Source organism: Diaphorina citri, unplaced genomic scaffold, assembly GCF_000475195.1.
Source record: "Diaphorina citri unplaced genomic scaffold, Diaci psyllid genome assembly version 1.1 scaffold611, whole genome shotgun sequence".
In the NCBI taxonomy this organism is placed as follows: Eukaryota; Metazoa; Arthropoda; class Insecta; order Hemiptera; family Psyllidae; genus Diaphorina; species Diaphorina citri.
The window spans coordinates 94,019-107,930 of record NW_007378044.1 but is presented as its reverse complement, the minus strand read 5'-3'; the positions used below and the strand labels follow the sequence as shown (position 1 = coordinate 107,930).

Sequence of the window (13,912 nt, the reverse complement as noted above, 5' to 3'; positions counted from 1 at the left end):
ATCATAAAATGAATAATGTAACTGCATTACATATTCCACAAAAACTGTGATCCAAGTTTGATTAATTAAAAAGTTTAAATAAATTTTGCATGTCCAACGTGAAAGTCTTTCACACTAAGAAGCATCCTATGGACGACAAAATGCTCGTTACAAAAGAAAGAACTTTTCAAGCACCATATAGCTTACGAGAAAAGAAGATTTTCTACAATCTACACAGATCTCCAAAGATCTCATTATCTTGTCTCAGAAATCAGAATCTAGATGTGCATAACTATATTTATTATGTATTTAAATCTATGTTATAGGAGTACCATTAGATCAAAATATCTTGCATATTTCTGTTCTCATCATAAACCATTATTGTTTACGTTATTAGAGCTACATAAAACTTGTGCTTTTTTCCTGCAAATAACACGTTAGCAGCCGAACAGGGGGAAGAACCTTTGAACCATATAATGCTTGAGGATCGCATAGGCGTGAAATATGAGAAATATAAAACCAAACTAGAAGAGCTATATGATCTAGATTCTAGAATGAAAAAGAATACCTTTACAGATAAAGCGGTTTCATGATTGTCATGACATAGTCGCTTAACACCCTCAGATTTCAATTTGAGATGTAGAAATTCAAAGCTGGGTTTTCTTTTTCTGTTTTCTAAAGACTTAATTTGCAAATACTCCAGCATTCGTTAACAAGAACCAAGAATGGGTTTTCATTACATTAATTTCCCAGGAATTAAGAATCTCACAGGCAAAAGTTGGCACTGTGATGTTCCATGAAAACTCTTCAAGAGCATTGGTTCACTGAGGTTGAGGAAGCAGAGAGTAGGTACGGAATTCATCAGAATATTGTATGGAGCTCTAGCGAGTCTGGGGGAAACAAGTCCTCATTTGTAATAACATACCCAGATCGCACTGAATATATAATTTAAAATAATTACTTCAAAGTTTTGATGGGAAGCTTGATGTAGTTGTGTCGAGTCGCACGGGCAGTGCTACCAAGCCAAGTTTCAAACTTTAGCATTTTCAGCAAATACTTGGTCATAGAACCAAGTCCAATCTAGCATCTAGCCTTTGGCTTTTATCAGACCAGAACCTGGATTTATATGAACTTGATTTTAGGCATTAGCTAGTATAATATTTTACATTTTCAGCAAATACTTGGTCATAGAACCAAGTCCAATCTAGCATCTAGCCTTTGGCTTTTATCAGACCAGAACCTGGATTTATATGGACTTGATTTTAGGCATTAGCTAGTATAATATTTTCTTGTCTTGATCAAGTATTTGCAGATGGGTAATTAGTAATTAGATAATTACTGAAGAAACCTAACAGCTGATCGGTGATCAACCTTTGTCAAATCTGATCCAAATTGGTATCGAAAAGTCAAATCTTTTAGCTAACTGAACATCAACTGTGCAACCGGGGGTACGACCTGAGTAAGGATAAGGACCAACTACATTTTTTGCCTGCTCTTTTGCACAGGTAAGTTTTTGTTGAGTAACATTATATTATGCAGGTATATCTCCTGAGACAGACAAATTAAAGTACCTACATACATAAGTACATGCATAGAGGAACATGAGTACAAGACAAATCTGAAGAAACAAGAAGTAATTTGCCGTCACTCCGAAAACAACTAGAGAGTAGATATGTACTATAGGAAAAACTAATGAAAGCAGCCTAGTTAGATTGGTTGGTAGCGCGTCTACCTCGTAATCATTAGGCCGCGGGTTTAGTTCCCTCTATCAAACCTCTTAAAAAACTAATGAAAGCTAAAATAATAGTGAAAACTTCTTTGATTTTTTCATAGTTTTGGCTCCAGATATGGATTTTTCGCGCCACCCTTTTATATGGCATTCGACCTTCGATTCAAAACGATTACCTAAAGGCAAATCTTCCATTTCAATCATTCCAATACCACAGTCAATTTACATGGATATTTTCAATAGAACTTCCAAATTTAGTCTGAGGTTTAAGCACTTATAAGCAACAATCAACAACATTCTGATCACCAATGTTGAGAACAGAAACCAGACGCCATCGCCAGGTCAAAGTTGATTCAAAACCAAAAGAATAACCAAAAAGTTCAACAAAATATGGCACGGTATCATTTGGAGCAATCATAAAGAAAGTAACGTTCGTTGGTAAGACGGTTTAATTTGTATTTCAAAATACAGGATCAATATTTGGAAATGGTCATGCTTTTATTGTGGTCGTTCTGGTCAAAAACCACAGAAATGTGAATAATAAAACATAATTACTGTAAAGCATTCGACAATATGCTACATTATCGTACAATGGTAACTTCAGAGTAACATAATAGATCCGTATGCTTAGAATTAGGTCTACAGGGTGCATCATAATCATCAAAATATGACATCTAAATATTGACACAAGTGACAAGGTGGAAAATGGTTCACAATCTAAACATTAATTTCAAACCCAAAATATTATTAGAATACCTACTCATCAAGCTCCTGTATTCAGAAATAATTATCAACTATTTGATTTGTAAAACACGATATAGGATTCCACTTGGTCTGAACTTCTCAAGTTCTCAAGAATAATAAGTCATTTCCAGTCTGCAAGAACATTATGGCAAATATATTGGCATTATCGGCAATCAAGTTTGATTCTAATGACTTCTTCTTCGAACAATTTCCAGTCTGCAAGAACATTATGGCAAATATATTGGCATTATCGGCAATCAAGTTTGATTCTAATGACTTCTTCTTCGAACACTACAAGGCGACTTTGAAAATTATACACCCGGACGAAAAAAATTAAATCAAAACAGAACCCAACACTGAATACTTGGTTATGGTAGTTACAGTATACCCAATACTTATGCTCATTATAATTAGAATACCAAAACATTCATACCCTCCTTGAAAACTATTAAGAACTTATAAGAAGTGATCGAAATGACATAGGATTCGACCTCTATCTTTCATGATTATCTGAACCCCAAAACAGAGAACAAAGCTAACACATAGAAACTCTAGAAAGCACAAAAAATGTGAAATATTTTCGTATCCGCCCACCATTGTTGCCACAACGTACCGATTAATAACGTAAATGGCTTCTATTAAAAGCCTGTCGACAAGCTCCCATTTTCCTAATAAATTTCCGACTCCCAGACTTTATAAATCATACCCAGCGAAAAAAGGGAATTTCGAAAGCTATAAAGGAAAACAGGACAAAAGTTCATAGGAAAAGTAAAAAATTCATTTCTACATATCATGATATGATGACATATAACGTTGGTTCTTAACATCACCTCTAAGAATCAAGACTCCTGAGAGGACATAGCGGATTGGAAGATAGTGTTTTGAGTCCCACGCAAAGGCAAAATCAAAGGGGTTTTTGCCAAAGTAAAACTTGAAACTGATGCAGTTTAAATAGATCAACTGAAAAAGACGCTGACATCATTGTATGGTAAAATCCAAGAATAAATTACTTTTTCTTTTCTTCCACGCTGAAATGCCGAGACTCAATATCCACCTTGCTAACAATATAGGACTCGTCCCGAGCCAGAGGAACATTAAGTCTACCTGTTAAATTTTATATTAAAAAAATATAATTTAGTATGATTAAAATCAAGTTTTTTTTCTTCTGAGTATAAAAAAAGTGTACCTACCTCTATGTATAAAATGATAGAAAAAATCTGTTTTGAGACACGCGATTCTTTTAAACTAAATAATATGATGGAAAAATCTGAATGAGAGACGTCACAACGCTCTCTAATGTATTAAGATATAAAAATTGTGTTCATTTACAAAATTAGAGGGTGTTTTAACGGCAGATCAGGTCCAAACAGTTGATATCAATGATATCATGGTTTTTATTATTGAAAATTGAGTTTGGAAAACTGGACCTGGACAATGGATACTAATACTATTTGAATTCTAGACGGACAGTCTCAAGCATAATGTTCATATCCCAAGGACAACAAATATATTCAATGAAAATATCAAATCATTCTCCTTTCTCTCAGAAAATATTCTAGACGATCTTGTCAGACTCCGCCTTGCTCCCTTGAGAGAGCACTAAAAGAACTACACCAAAGAAAAATTATACAGAAAAGTAACTCTCCTGCCAATCATAATGGTTGGGTTCAAATATTAAGAATACTGACTATAGTATAAACAAAGTAATGGGTACAATTGTTATAATAGGAAAGGACCCAGACAATAACACTAGACCAATCTCAAGTTATTAGACTTGAAGAAAATAAATAATATTACAGACGAGAAGAAAGGTCTTAGCAAAGTTCCTGATATTAAAACCAAACAATCATAAAAGTACCGTGAGAAAATCGCCAATGGTCAGTGAATCAGTGATACCTGTATTTGAGAAAAGAAAAAAGGACTAATACGGTACATCAGTCTTATTGACATTCTTGACAGAAAGTTAGGGGACAATCAGATTTGAAGTAATTTCTAGCAATACCAGTCCAAATTTGTCCGAATGATTTACCAAGTACATCATGGAGTTAAATAATGACCCCACAAATGACTAAACATCTAAAGCCGCCAATCCTTTACCGACCTTTCGTGGGAGATGGAAACAATTCTTCATAATCAATCCTTTGAAAATAAATAAAAAGAAATCATCCGATTGCAAAACTGCCCAGGGCGATATTACAAAGAAGATCTCACAGGCTTCGAGCTTGTAAAGCAATACCTGTGACTTATGATTCTCATTTATTGCTAAAAATCTCTGATCTGGAACTTTCAGTTCATTATGATGTGCTGGCAAAACCGGCGATCTTTGATACTAGAAAAGAATAAGAGCACAAGCTTGGCTATTTGTGATGTTCCTGGGGCGTGAGAAATGGTTGGACGCGTTGCCACACAGATCGGTGATTGGGTGAGAGACTCTCTTCCAGGTCAATATTTGTTGTAACCGCAAAAATATACGAGATATTACAAGTGCTGTGAGGGCGTTTAATAAAAAGAATACATTAGGCACTCAATTAATCCAAGAAAGAATTATCTGTTTTGCCAATTTGTTTGAGTCATTAGATTTATTAGTGTTGCATTAAATAGTATTTGATGTGAGTTAAGTTTATTTCTGAGAGAAAATTCTCAACCAAGGTAAGTCTTCAACTTCAAATTGAGATATTGAACCGCGATACGTAGCAAGTCACCTTAGGACCATAACATTCATGATTTTGCAATCACTTTTACTTTAGGACCTTGAGAAATGAAAATTCAGAACTTACCTTCTCCGTTTGACGTGAGGTGAGGTCAGAGGGTTGGGGTTGGGGTTGGTGTGAGGGTGGGGGGAGTTGAGACTATGAGGGGACGACGTATGCAGACTACCGGGCGTGCTAGGGGCGGGCATGCTATAATGATGCGAACTTAGCATGGAGTTCCCGCTCATAGGGGTGGGGGCTGGAGGCGGTAGTTGATGGTGAAAGTAGGTGGGGGGCGGGGCATAATATTGTGCCCCTGCCGCACTGGTGGAAGGCCCCGGCGCTGCATACGCGTACATATCCATGTCTTCCGAGTAAATGGTGTCACCTGGCTTGACAAATCATACTGGATGCCATAGCTTCTGGTGTGCGTGGACGAAACGTTACACTTGGGTTACATTGTACACGCTGATAGTATTACACTAAAGTCACTTCCAGCTAACGTCGTGTTCATGATTCCGCAAAATCATTAGTTTTCAAGATATTTTTACAAGACCATCTTTTAGGGTTTTTGGTGTAGATTTATTAAATTGAATAAGTTTTACAAAAATGGAACTAAAAAAATCAATAAGTATGTATTAGAAAAATATAATAATTATGTTTACAACTCTTTCTCTAAGTATTTACTTACTTGGTCAAACCGGATGCGACCGGCATTAATTAGGTGTTATTTCGAATCGATGGAAAGAGAACTAACTTCTATTAATTAAATTTCATATGAAACATAACCTGATCATGATCAGAAGTCACAGGTGGTCACGCAACAAATTGAATTTCTTTAAGAAAATAACTTTAAAAAAGGAAAGTAGGCGCCCTTCAATAGCGAAGAAGATCCATACATCAGATCGAAATGAAAAGATACATTAGTATTGGTTATTTGCCGACCAACCTTCTGGCCATTGGCCAAAAAGGGCTGTTTCATAGAAACACCAGTGTGTGACCAAGAAAATAATAATCTACAGTTAGATTCACACAAAATCAATCAATAGGCTTCAAAAATTACGAAAGTGTCTAATATTAAACTGATCATTTTTTCTCTTCTTCATTTCTCTCTCCTTTAGTTTAAATTAAAAACACACGATTGAAACCTTTGGACTCGACTTGAACTGATAAAACTTTAACCTATGCGCGAGAAAAGCAATATAAAACTTTTTTTCTAATACACAAGGCGTTCACACTTGGATCACCTCAGCATTAAATGTGAAGAGATCAAAAGCCAAGCATTCCAGATTATTATAAAAACAAAACAAATGTGTAATGAGCTTTAGGTCAGCCGTAATCAATAGAAGACCATCGGACACCTTTATTGTTTCACACTTTTAACAAACAAAACAAATGTGTAATGAGCTTTAGGTCAGCCGTAATCAATAGAAGACCATCGGACACCTTTATTGTTTCACACTTTTAACCACGATGGCACCATCCCATCAGTGGAGGAATCGAGAATATTGAAGTGAACCGTGAAGTTTGTGAGAAGAGACTTTGTTGACTATTAGAGGTCGATTTTGAAAATTTTCAAATCAGGAGAAACCACCTGGACATTTCTATGAACTACAAATAATGAAAGAAAGAGCAAAATGGTCTAGATGGGTTTGGCAGTTTCTCATACGAAAATACATACACATACCAAAAGATACTGGGCCGTATTCGATAACTAGAACTTTATGCAGTGGTAGCACCCAACACTTAAAGAGTACCTATCCAGTCAACAGCTGTATTTTCCAATAGGACCGAGAGTGTGTGCGAAGTCTCATTTCTTTGTGCTAAAAAACTAAAATGAATTGCTAACGGATAATGAATATTTTGTGAATTTTGGCAACATTCCATTCCGATCTGACTTCAATACGATCCTTGAAAATGTCCAATGACTAAATAACAGAACAGCAAATAAATATAAGACCAAATGAACAGATAGATCGATCAGTTCCATAGAACGAGAATAGGAGGAGCTCGATAAAAACGTTGAAGGTCGATCTCAGAAAACGAGCTAAGATTTCAAATAAAGTACCAATAACTATCCAACGTTCAATCCAAATCATATTCTCCACTGACTTCTACCTTATAGGAAAAGGTATAACGTTTTTATTGTTTGACAGTGTTTTATGTTGTTGGCTTTTTGTTTAGTGTTTTATGATTGACTCGTAATAGACAATGAACTGTTTCCAAGACACTTGTGAGAAGTGTGAAAGGTCGTAAACATGTTAAACATGGTTATTGTTCAAATGATGACTATCCTCGCACATCCAGGGAGAGCCTAGATCAGTAATAGATCAGACCGAATTTTATTTACAACTTCTGATGCTTTCTCATTTGCAATCTCCACAGCAGGTGATCTTATTACTCTTGTCTTCAAATGCAGAATCTTTGATAGGTATCTGGGATAGGAACTAATAATACTTATGTATAGGTATCTGCAAATGTAGAGTCTTGAAGAGTGACCTAAGCAAATTCCTCCCTCTAAGTCTAAGAGATAGTGCAAATACAGAAAACTACTTATAGCTAGAATAGCTAGGGCCTGTCCGAATGATGAGATAACGACACAAGAAAAGGTTACGCCAACAAAGGAATGGAATACCCAATTACATCTGAATCAACAACCTATGACGAAGAGTTCAAAATAGTAAAAACACCATAAACATCTAATTAACTGTAGAGAAGGGATAACTTGCGTATGCGGCAGCGAGCAGACGCATGAACATCGCCTAGTATGCGGCCAAATGGAGAGGACATGCACTCACGCAGATCTCCTTGAGGCAAATGAGAGGGCAATATACGTCTCAAACTTCTGGGGAAGAAAAATTTGATGAGAAAGAAGAGGACACGGAAAGTAAGCAAGTATCAGGCAATCAGAAAGCTACAACCTATTTCGATGAGGACACTGTTTTCCTTTCAGAAATCCAGACAAGATATAGGAGCGTGCAGTGAGATGTTCCAGCACTCATGGAATAAATAGATTGAAATAAATAGGTTCCTAGAAATTATGACAATTGACAATTTTTACTTGAAGAAGAGAAGAGAAGAGACATACTTGTGACACCTTTCGTTATAAACAATAGCTCGTAGCGTTAGGTCTCTATAGTAACTTCTCTATAGAAATTAGTTCCCCAATAGGTATACCTACTTTATACCTCATGAGAAATTCCTTCAATACAAAAACCTGGATGTTTAGAGGGCATTATCTATTGATCTATTTTTATTTCATACTGGAACGAAAATCGAGTTTATCATGAGTTGAAATTTCCGAAAGAATCCCTCCAGGTGAAGGTGAACTAATGATAACATTATAGAGGAGTTGTGGACAGAACGTTATCATATCAGTCATGTTTCACCATACAAATGGAATGACAAGATTATTGAGAATAACGAAAATATTAACGCAAAGTCTGACGAAGTATATTGGGGACAAATAGAAAACTTGACATGCAGTGATCACATGGAGATAGGAAATTCACATTTAAGATTGGATTCGCCAGCAGCAGGTTGCCAGATGGTTACCCATCCGGGTACTAACCACGAGCAACGTTGCTTCTTCGGTGATCCATTGGGAACTGGTACATTCAATGTGCTAGGTATCGCTGCTGGCGGTTATGATTAGAATTGGAGAAAAAATTTGCACAGTTTCAGACTGTGGAAGAAATCAGCCCAACTCAAAACAAAAGGAAGATTAATAACCTTTTACTAAAAGTACTGATAGGTACATTGTGATCAACTGAACAATCTGAACATATTGATCTAGTTCCCCAATAGGTATCCATCCAAATGATTTGGTTTGCTAACTTATGGTATGACAACAAGTGAGTTTAGGTGTACATTTCAAATTAAATCAGCAAACATGTTTACACTGTTTACTTTTAAGAAAAGTTTTAAAATTAACAACGATAGCTATAAAGCTGCCTAAGCATAATTTGCCAAGTATGGGGAATTTTTTTACCTCTATTTTCTACAACATCCACAAATCAACTTGGAAAAAAATAGATATTAGGTATGTATATAATGAATGTTAGATCCCAATTTTTACCAATTTATTTATGCAGGTAAACAAAATAATATTTAATAAAAACTATTTGCTAAGTTTAACGGGTTTCAATTTGACGGATTTTTTCAAAATGTAATAACTAATCAATCCAATTGAATATTGACACATTGTTATTTAAAAAAATACTCTTGTTCCTTTGAATTTAAAAAAAAAAAAGAAAATTTTAAAAACAATCGCGAATGCACGGTATGAAAACAAATATAAAGAACTGAAAGATGAAGCACAACTTCACGAAGAAGAGTATTCAAACAGACTAAACTAAATACTAAACCTAAACCTATAGGGTAAAGAGAATGAAGAGTAAAGAGTAGACGATACTCCAAACATCAGGCTTGGATTTGTTTCGTTTCTCTTTCTTTCTTTTTTTACAAATAATGAGGAAAAATAAAGAGAAAGAAAAAAGCCAAGTGAACTTTTAATAGAGCTAGAAGAGCAATCGCTAAGAGGAGGGAGAAAAAAAGCCCTCTCTTTCTCAAAGAGACAGCAACCTTCAGATAACGAGGCCAGAAAGATTTAGATTCTCAAGTCCACGAAGAAGGAACACTTCTTCTGAGGAAGAGAAGAGACGTTCGGTTATAAAGGAGCAAAGAGGGCGAAAGGAGACTCTTCTTTGTAAGTTATGATAATTTTCAAGCCCGCATTTTGATGAGGTGATAGACTGCGTGTGATCTTATTATTATCAAAGAGACAGAAAGATAATTAGAAAAAGGAGGGTGGGGAAAATGCCTGTCAGTTCCTTAAGTTCCTTTCTACTTTCTACATGAACTAACATTGGCTGTGACTCCACTAGATAATTCCATGCCTGTTGCAAACCCTAAACAAAATGAACAGCAATGGAGAGAGACAACGGGAATGAAAGAGAAAATAACTAAAGTAATGGAGAATAAAGAGGGAGAGAAGTCTCGAGAGCGACCAGGGGAGGGAGAAGAGCAAATAATATAGAATTGTATACTTATAGTGATGAAAATGCAGGAAGAATATGCCATTTATTAAAAAAAGAGAGCACATTGGAAGAAAGATAGTAGACATTCTTCGGTAGGTATTTGATAAAATACCTTGCTGATAAAAACGATGTGAAAAATTCCCGCTATGAAATTAGGATAACATGAAGCTGGAGTTAGGGAGGGATCAGAACAGGAGGGAATTCTCGTTTGCGATAAAATCAAATATGTATATTATATTGTCCACGACTTGACACAACTTTAAATTGGAGATAACTAATGAGCTAGTGACTGTAAAATGCAACGGTTGACATTGCAATGTACATGAGACAGAAACAAACTCAATTTCTTCGACAGGCTTCATATTATGTCGAGACGAGACAAGTTGTTTACGGCATTTGTACACAACATATTATTATGTATCTGCTTGTTATAAATGAACATAAGTTCTTCGCCAACTACAAATTTTAAATGCGGAAAATAGCTCTAGACGAAATGTATGAGAACCAAAACTGGAAGATATTGAAACCGCCAGAATCCAATCTGAAAGTTCAATAAGAGACTACAAGGCGACTTTGAAAATTATACACCCGGACGAAAAAAATTAAATCAAAACAGAACCCAACACTGAATACTTGGTTATGGTAGTTACAGTATACCCAATACTTATGCTCATTATAATTAGAATACCCTAGTCATCAAGCTCCTGAATTCCTTGAAATTAATTAAAAAATATGATCTCAAAGTAAATACACATAAAGATTCTTCAGATAGCAAGAGTAAAAAGATCAGAACTGCAAGAACGAGAAAGAAGAGGGCGTTCCAAAAAAAAAATTTCATTAAAAAAAAAAAAAAAATATGCTACAGAACGGAGAGAATTTTTTCGAGTAAAACTGGGAGATGAATATCTTCGGATGAAAAATTTCCAAATTACAAGATTTGCCCGCCCAGCTTGACTTATAATATCAAGAAGTAGAGTTATGTAAAAGTTAAAGTTATGTGGATTATGAGTTTGAGAGTTCAGGACGTTAAGGTACAATACTGGATGATGATTATGAGGAATATTGACTGCTTTCTTACTATAAGTATCTGCCCGGGACCGGGTACCCGTTTACTACCCGAAATGAGTCTTTGTTCCCGAGATCACTCATCGTATGGAGTGACTAAAAGGGCTTTTTTTTTTCGCTGTTAAAATTTAAAGAGCAAATATTAATAGCAGGTATGACGACAATAGCGTAATGAGTTGATTAGTATTTACTGATATATGATTTGGATGCGTTCATTTTCTAGATCTAGATGTTAAAAACAAGTCTCCAACTGGCAGAGTAGTAAAGTTAACTTTGATACTATCCTATAACTTGTCACTCGGAATGGTACTAATAAAAAGTGTTGTGTTTACTATACGTATGATTTGGATGCGTTCATTTTCTAGATCTAGATGTTAAAAACAAGTCTCCAACTGGCAGAGTAGTAAAGTTAACTTTGATACTATCCTGTAACTTGTCACTCGGAATGGTACTAATAAAAAGTGTTGTGTTTACTATACGTGTAAGCTCATTTAGATGAAAAGATAGGAGGAGCCAGTTCCTATACTATCAGGCCCTCACTATCAGTGTTGGTGATAATGTGCCTTCTCTTTGTGAGTAGTAACTCTATACCACGATATGATGATGGTGGGAACAAACTTTATGAATGAACACATCTTAACACTCTGGATTATCACTTTATATTTCCTCTCTAATTTTCTCCGGTGCTACGAACTTGGAATATTTGTAGCTAGGTTTACTGTAAAAAGTTGACTTTTACCTTAACTTTTGTGGGAAGTAGTAGGTAAAGGTATATTAACTGTGAAAAGTTGACAAATTTTATTTATTTATTTTTAAATTAATATAGGTAGTACAGGTGCCTTATTTATACTGTCAGCTAAGACTTTGGGGTTTAAAAGTCTTATAATCCTTTTTTTTAACCTAGGTGTATTTACATAGTCTTGTGACTGCTATCAGTGTTTATTTTGTATTTTTTTAAATAAACTAGGTGATTTATTTTGAATAATCTGGCAAATGCAGACAAAGGAATCTAAACCTAAACTCTTTTTTAATAAACCCAAACTATTATTCATTTATTTCCCCCTTGCCACAATACGTACAACATATATTGTGTACGTACTCAAAACTGTGACACCCTGTAGAAAACGTGTGAGAAAAAAAATCCCATAGTAAATTTTATAAACATACTCGCTACATAGAGCAAGTATCAAGTTTTAGACTCCATCCATGTCTTTGTTATTCAAACCAAGTCTTTTCTTTTGAGCCTCTTGCTATACATTATCAGCGAGGGGAGGCTTGGGCTCTGCGGTAAATGGCAAAATTGGAGGGATTTTCCGCAAAGAAGAACATGTGAGGAAAAACGATGCAAAGAGAGTTTCGTAGCAATAATAATTCAAGTTCGATGCTTGCTTGCATTGTCGAGTGGAAGTAATCCAAACCTTCCATTATTTCTACCTATTAAAGTTAAATTGTCATTGGGTCTACTATTGAGTAAAATTCCTCATTCATAATTTGATGAAACTATGTAGGTATGTAAATGTCACCAACCTAGCATGTATGCCTTATCATTAAAACTGAACATGTTAAACAGAGAGGTACAAACAATGTTCTGAAACCCCCAATAATGACTGATAAAACAAATGTACATATATATTGTTGATAAAGAGGTGTTATTTTACACTTTGGTATAATGGGACATGTTGTTCAGAGCTGACAGAAGTGACAGAGTGACAGTCTAAAATATTCTAAATAAAGCACTACTTATACTATTGCAGAGCCACCATGAACCACGGATATTATTCAAAATCCACACAAGATCCAAGCGAGATGAAGATGATGTTGATAATGAGAGTGTTTCACTTTTGCATTGACATCAAACCAGGAGAGAGGTGTCAAAACATTATGATAATCACATGCAGACAAAATAACAACAATCTCTGACATATCAAGAACATGTGAGGAAAAACGATGCAAAGAGAGTTTCGTAGCAATAATAATTCAAGTTCGATGCTTGCTTGCATTGTCGAGTGGAAGTCCTTCCAAACCTTCCATTATTTCTACCTATTAAAGTTAAATTGTCATTGGGTCTACTATTAAGTAAAATTCCTCATTCATAATTTGATGAAACTATGTAGGTATGTAAATGTCACCAACCTAGCATGTATGCCTTATCATTAAAACTGAACATGTTAAACACTAAACAGAGAGGTACAAACAATGTTCTGAAACCCCCAATAATGACTGATAAAACAAATGTACATATATATTGTTGATAAAGAGGTGTTATTTTACACTTTGGTATAATGGGACATGTTGTTCAGAGCTGACAGAAGTGACAGTCTAAAATATTCTAAATAAAGCACTACTTATACTATTGCAGAGCCACCATGAACCACGGATATTATTCAAAATCCACACAAGATCCAAGCGAGATGAAGATGATGTTGATAATGAGAGTGTTTCACTTTTGCATTGACATCAAACCAGGAGAGAGGTGTCAAAACATTATGATAATCACATGCAGACAAAATAACAACAATCTCTGACATATCTTATACAGGGACTCACACTGACATTTTATACAAGAACTCACAGTAAATACTGAGTCAGTTATTTTAAAAGACAATAACATCAGAGATTTGGTAGGTCCCAAGGTAGATCTTCAAATGGTCTATGACAATCCTATC

The 13,912-nt window shown here is 35.2% G+C and overlaps 1 protein-coding gene across 6 annotated transcripts in view; it reads right to left on the bottom strand.

Moving 5' to 3' along the window:
* Window positions 1–13,912, bottom strand: part of LOC103510536 (aryl hydrocarbon receptor nuclear translocator homolog) — a 59,520-nt gene that overhangs the window by 40,246 nt on the left and 5,362 nt on the right. The window contains exons 1-2 of one of the 6 annotated variants that reach the window (XM_026824563.1): window positions 9,221–9,626; window positions 5,230–5,757 (exon numbers count right to left, since the gene is read on the bottom strand). The exons of 2 other annotated variants lie outside the window; for them this stretch is intronic. In XM_026824563.1, coding sequence (XP_026680364.1) covers window positions 5,230–5,507 — 278 coding nt within the window. In that variant the 5' untranslated portion in view covers window positions 5,508–5,757; window positions 9,221–9,626. Of the gene's footprint in view, window positions 1–5,229; window positions 5,758–6,091; window positions 6,499–9,133; window positions 9,193–9,220; window positions 9,627–13,912 lie in introns of those variants that run through there. 3 more of the 6 variants (XM_026824560.1, XM_026824562.1, XM_026824561.1) reach the window with 3 other exon arrangements.